Raw genomic sequence first — 6,290 nt, 5'->3', positions numbered from 1 at the left:
TATGATACATTGGAGGATGAAAATTCTTTGGAAGCACACAAGCAGTGGCGAGTATTCCGCTACTTCAAAGATGCAGTTCCTCGGTGCAACTCACATGTCTATGGACAAGACCATGCGGAGGACATGCCCCCTCCCCTCCCCGCCCCCAAGGAAGTTGGTTGGTTGGCTGTCCAGGATAGGATATGGGCCGTCGACTGTTTGGCCAAGCTTGGGAGGGATAGTTGTGGGCTGTTTCCATCATCCAAGCAAGAACAAGAGTAGGTTGTGCATCCTTTCTACAAGTGTCACGACACACTAAGGTTATGGAGGATGGTCAAGGAGTGGTTACATCTTGATAGTATTGATACCTACAGATGGCTGACAGAGAGGACAATGAAGAATTGGTGGATTAACATGTCTAGAGAAATGAGGACAAATAGAAAGGTGATGGCATCTATCACCATGCTCACAAATAGAAAGGTGATGGCATCTATCACCATGCTCACCAACTAGACCGTATGGAGTGAAAGACATATTTTTTGTAACTAAAGCCCTTCGCCTCCGACACTACTACAAGCTATCAAGAAGGAAGCAAGCCTCCGGGTCATCGTGTGTGCAATGCGTTTGGAAAGAATCATGCCAGGAGAGTAATGACACTGTTGTAACATTTTTTCCTTCTACTCAAACTCTTGTCTTCTTACTTAATTAATGGATACGACGCACCTAACGACTTCCTCTCGTTACCCCCTTGTCCCTACGCAGCTAAGACAAACTCTCCCCTCCAGGCTTCACCGGCGAGTCTGCGGATTCGCCTCCCCTTCGCTTACCGCCCCGGCGGTCGGTGGCGTTGATGGGAATCCCGGTGCATCCGCTCTAGTTGGTAGTTTAGGTTAGGGTTTTTTAGTCCTCGCAAGTGCAGTGCTCGGGGGAACAGTGGCACTTCTTCTTCGTGTTTGTCTTCCGGGCTTCGATCCTCCCAGAGTTCGTCCGTCTGGCTGTAGTCAACAGAACTTATGCGTAGATTCCTGCCATCTCCTTGGAGCGGCGGTGTTACGATTTTTCGTCATGTGGCGAGATTTGGTGTCAGATGCTTCAGATCTATGAAAGGGTTCAAAGGCGACAACTACGGCTCCGGGTGCTGGTCCTTAGGGGCACGTGCATGAAGACTTCCTGCCTGTCATTGAAAAGGTCAAGCCGACTCCGGTAGAGGAGCAGCGACAACGGCGCGTCAGCGGTTCGTTCTGGCAGCAGTAGCGGTCGTTCAGTAGTCTTGGAATCTTGATGTAATTTGTATTATGTTTAAGATGCTTTGTACTTCCGGTGAACTTTTATAAAAGATTTGATCCTTTGTAAAAAAATACAAACTTAATTAATGGATGAGTAAATATTTTGGCCCTGTTTGGAAAAGAAAAAGTCAGTCACAATGAACTAAACAGACATCAGACCAACATCAGACAAAAGTGGTGATAAGAATATCATATGGACATGGTGTATGATTCACAACAATGATTTTAGAAGAATCTCAGAAGGTCGCTCTGTAAATTCGCAAGCATATCATCTTGGGTTCTGATTTAACTCTTCAAGTTTTATGAAAGGTCAGCCGAAAGCACAAATGAACCGGCGATGCCCAAAGGAGTCGAGTGCGGAGAGTTTCATACTTGTGGGAATGAAAGTGAGAACAATAGCAACAATCCTAATGGCAACATACAGATCGAACAGAATCACTATCTCTATCCCTAGAGCTGTGCTTCCTCAGCCTGTACAGAGTTCCAAAATTCCCAGTGGTATTCATAACCACTGAGTTCTCTCAGGATCCACCACCACCATAATAATCCAACCCATGCCTCAAAATGCCGAGGAAACAACCCGAAAAGAGCTACGAAAGAGAAAGAACAGGATCCCACCTTAGTCACCTAACTATATCACTTATTTTACCACCGATGAATGGCCATGAAATTTCATGCTGTCAGCTTGCATAAACCCCAGTGTTGCCCTTGGGGAATATACCTTGGCCTGGCCCGAGGATGGACAGCGGGTCAAACCGGTTTTTGCGCTCCGCGAACCGCTCCCAACGTGGGCCAAAGTGTTGGTGCCAGCCAGCCGGAGTTGGATGGTGAGCCAAGTACTGTTTTGCACCAATGCGCACTCCGGCAGTGTCAGCTATGTGGCGATGACGGCGGAGAAGCTCTTGGAGGCAGTGGTGGGAGCATCCTTCATCAGGGTTTGCAGAACGGAGAATGCCAACCACGTACATCACCTGCTCCGTGGACCCGGAATCCGGTAGCACGACCGATGTGTTAGTGCCCCACCTGCCAGATTAACAGAGTAACAGTTAAATGATATATCTCAGCAACTGCCAGATCATGACCTGGATAAGAACACAAGAAGGAGAAGAAAATTATATAGTTGACATCCTGCAGTTCGGTGTATCCTGACTCAGAAATGTCTCTGTTTAAATGTTTATAGAGACAAGTCTATACTGGGCCTATTAAACTAGTTCAGTACATTGAACATGAACCGTAGGTCACAAGTTAGATCTTTTGCTAAGGCTCAATCAGCTAATAGTTGACTTGTATTTGAAAGCCATCTTGCAGGTAAACTAGTATAAACTTCTTGGTAGAAGTGACACCTTGCAAATACTTGAATGTGAGGTCAATGAATCTTAAAAACATACAGAATGCGTGAATTGTGAACAACGTTATGCATCAAAGAAAATAAATTTGTAGCTAGTCAAATATTAGTTTTATCCCAATTAAAAGAGCTTACATGCTGATGTTTGAACTGGAAGGCAGTTATTGTTTATAATGCATTGTGATAAGCTTATCTTATCTGAGCGTAAATAAACCAAATTGCATTTTTTAACTGCAGGACAAATCTCAGTTTCTTTTCTTTTAAGGAGAGAGCAAGTATCTTTGCTTACATATCTCCCTGTACTTAACAAAGGTTTCCTCAAATAAAGAAGATGCCACTCATTGAGCCAAAGCTATAGTTTGAGTTAAATCATACAATGCTCGCGACAGATGTCATTCTATTTGAAGGACCCACAAAACATGAAACAATCATTCACAAGCATGCAACAATCGACCAACAAAGCCACTGTAGGTGTGGACTTTCTACCAGAAATATTGTAGACATACATAGAACTTTCCAATAAGAAAAGAGTTCGCAGCATTAAACAACCGACCGATCTAATATTCTCATTTTTTTTGTGTGTGTTGTGTCCAATGTTAGTACAAAGCAGGGCTGCAACTTTTCTGCCCTCTATACCCACTCCATAGTAAAGGCAAGTGAGCAGTTTTTATTTCTTATGAAAAGAAGAGTGTTGGGACCAAGATGCCTGTATACTAATGAAGACCCTAAGTAGGCGGCTAGGCGCACACAAGGATACATCACACATCATTTATCAAAGATAATACGTTCTCTTCCAGACCTTTACAATATACTGTACAAGAGAACACACACAAATCATGAATGCTATGCATGAAAACCACAGCAGGTGCTTCCAAGGAAGAGCAGAATGGTGCACCACGTAGAAATATGGAATAAATGATATGTTCTCAGGCCTGTACTGCCTGCTATAGCAGTATAGATGGTAGAAATGGGGCAGCATGCGAATGCCAAAAGGGACTATCTCATGCCCGATGAGCAGAGCTGATTAATTCTCAGCACTTTGATTACATAGAAACGAACTCGTTACTAAACGAAAATGATGCGGAGAAAGGCTTGTCGAACTTGGACTGCTTGGAAGCCAACGCAGCGGTCACAAACAAGGTTAGTTAAACAATCGGTAGATAATATTTTCTTCTATAAACAATGCCTACACGTATTGATGTGTCCCCCAGCCCCAAGTTGAGATATCTTAATGTAATGCCTACAATGCATTGCGTTGATTAGTAGCACACACAGCTTACTTGTCTCTGAGGAGTGGATAGATGAGGATGAGCCCCTCAAAGTTATCCGGTGAGATGTTGTCCATGAGAAGGTCCCTCAGGTCCCTGATCCCGGCCTTGGGCACGAACATGTTGAGCCACGGGTGGTGCACCTCCCAGAGCCCGCTGCTCCTCAGGCTCATCTCCTCCATCCTCACCCTGTTGAGGAAATCAAAGTAGGACACCTCCACACTGTACAGGTGGGACGCTATGTGGCTCATCTGCACTGAGATGGCTTCCACCACCTGAAAATAAACACATGCACACACACTCCATCATTCATTCCCAAGCCTTGACAAGTTCACACACACACACACACACACACACACACACACACACACACACACACACAAAACAGTTCTGGGGCTTACCTGCTCCACATTGGTATTCACGCACTGATAATCATGAACCGCAAACTCTATGCAGTAGTAGATCTTAGGACTGCCCTTGGTGCCAAAATCTGGGCTGAAGTCCATATTTGCAGGGAAGGCAATGGAAGAGCTGTGAAGCGACTGTTCATTCAAGACGATGAAACCTTCTACGTAGTCCACCATATCCGGCATCGACACCAGCAGCTCCTGGTCTTTGGTGAAGGTGCCGAAATCGTCGTAGAAGGCCCTCACCCACTTCACCTGAATGAAGTCGAAAACCTGATTAATCATCTATGCATGGCACAGGCTTACACTAGACTAATGAGAACAAGACAGGTGTAACGCTGCGTACATACTTTCTGTGGAGCTTCCTGCAGCAGGATCCTTGCCCTAGTTATGATGCCAAACTGGCCAAGGCCTCCCAGAACAGCGCTGAACAGCTCTGCGTTCTTGGTGGGCGAGCATGTCACGGTCTCTCCCCTGCCTGTCAATCAAAGAGGAGCACAAAATCTACTGCCCATCAGCAACCAAGATGTTGTTGGCCAAGGGAGACAGGGCCAAAAGCCAAATAAGAAGATCTTGTCCTTTTTTTGCCCCCTCAGCATGCATCTCTTATCGTACCTGTGACTACCTCCAGCTGTAGAACATTGCTAATCTGAGGCCCATGCTTGAATGTCTGCCCGCTGATGCCGGCATTGGACAGAGTCCCACCAATGGTGATGTAGAGGTAATCAGTCCAGGACCTTGGAGCCAGCCCAGCCTTCAAGCTCTGCTCCAGGAGCTCTATCCACATGGCTCCGCCGCTCACATCAGCATAGGAAACATCTCCTTCTCCTCCTCTGTGCAGCTCTATCTCAGCAGGCAAGCAGCGCATCTCCACCACAATGCCATCGAGGGCCTGGGCCTGTCCATGAATGGAGTGACCCGCACCCCTGGTCGCCACCGTCACCTTGCCTAGAGACGAGGCGGAGAGGAAGCTAAGAAGCAGAGAGATGTCCCTTGGGGACTGGGGCTTCAACACCGCGGACGGGGAGTGGAAGAGGATCCTGCCGAAGTCACTGGACGCAGCGATGGTGGTGGGGAGCAGGTTCAAGGGGCCAAAGTCCATGGGGCTCTGGATGAACTTGTATGGCGAGCAGAGGGAGAGGATGAGGATGAGGAGGTTAACTCTTGTGCATACCATGGCAATCTCCATGGCGCGCAGTGAGCGAGTGATTCTTGGAGGCTGGTAAAAGAAGAAAGGTGTGTGCGTGCGTGTGTATCACCACGAGGTGTATTGCTATTGTGGAGGCTGGAACTGGAAGAAGGGATCAGCAGCGCATTATATGGCTTTTGGGCAAAGGCAAGAGAGGGAGAGAGAGAGAGAGAGAGAGAGAGAGAGAGAGAGAGAGAGAGAGAGAGAGAGAGAGAGAGAGAGAGAGAGAGGGAGGATGGATGAAGAAGAAAGGGATGAGCAGGGAAGAGGGAGGGGTCTTAAAGGAGTATGAGAAGGAACTCACTCACTCACTCAACAGCTGATGAGGTTTTGAAAGGGGTTTCCCTTGATGAGGAGATAAAAGGAAGGAAGCACTAAAAGACTAAAGGGAGAAGCTGTCACATACCCAAATAAAGGCCACCATGTGATCTTCCTTCTCTCCCCCCTCAGCAGTTTCTCTCTCTCTCTCACACACGCGCGCGCGCGGAAGCAGCCGAAACAAACCAGCACAATATAAATGAGGGAAGAGTGCACTCCTGTCAAAAGGAAGGGCAAAGACAATGTAGATCACACTGACTGCACCCCTTTTCTGTTTTGGAATCATACTTAAGTCAGCTCCATGTGATTGTGATTCTATTTCATCAGCTCCCACTTTTCTCCCCCTCAATTTTCAAGTGCTGTCAAGAATGCAATTTTTTGTAGATTACCATGCGTTCGTTAAATAAGTAGTAAGATCGATGACATGCAAGTAGACAAGGGACAGGTCCATTTGTACAAAATCTTCACCAAAACCAAATGCTTACTGCCTTAACAATG

At 46.6% G+C, this 6,290-nt stretch overlaps 1 protein-coding gene across 1 annotated transcript; it reads right to left on the bottom strand.

Annotated features, from left to right (window-relative positions):
• Positions 1 to 1,603: 1,603 nt before the first annotated feature.
• LOC119269523 (cytokinin dehydrogenase 3-like) lies at positions 1,604 to 5,832 on the bottom strand. Its single transcript, XM_037551378.1, has 5 exons — positions 4,901 to 5,832; positions 4,636 to 4,763; positions 4,280 to 4,540; positions 3,891 to 4,153; positions 1,604 to 2,288 (listed from the first exon to the last, which is right to left on the bottom strand). The coding sequence occupies exons 1-5, from the start codon at positions 5,472 to 5,474 to the stop codon at positions 1,946 to 1,948; spliced, it is 1,569 nt and encodes a 522-aa protein (XP_037407275.1). The 5' UTR covers positions 5,475 to 5,832; the 3' UTR covers positions 1,604 to 1,945.
• Positions 5,833 to 6,290: the final 458 nt, after the last annotated feature.

The sequence above is a fragment of the Triticum dicoccoides genome, chromosome 1A, assembly GCF_002162155.2.
Source record: "Triticum dicoccoides isolate Atlit2015 ecotype Zavitan chromosome 1A, WEW_v2.0, whole genome shotgun sequence".
Lineage (NCBI taxonomy): Eukaryota > Viridiplantae > Streptophyta > Magnoliopsida > Poales > Poaceae > Triticum > Triticum dicoccoides.
Note: the sequence above shows the minus strand (reverse complement) of the source record. Positions and strands in the feature narration are given on the sequence as shown.

What these genes read in the sequence shown, in the direction of transcription:
- LOC119269523 (XM_037551378.1), bottom strand. Translation starts at nt 5,474, where the DNA reads ATGGAGATTGCCATGGTATGCACAAGAGTTAACCTCCTCATCCTCATC. An exon ending in ACAGCTGGAGGTAGTCACAG is followed by an intron (nt 4,764 to 4,900) that starts GTACGATAAGAG and finishes TTTGATTGACAG; the next exon opens with GCAGGGGAGAGACCGTGACA. An exon ending in TGAATACCAATGTGGAGCAG is followed by an intron (nt 4,154 to 4,279) that starts GTAAGCCCCAGA and finishes GTTTATTTTCAG; the next exon opens with GTGGTGGAAGCCATCTCAGT.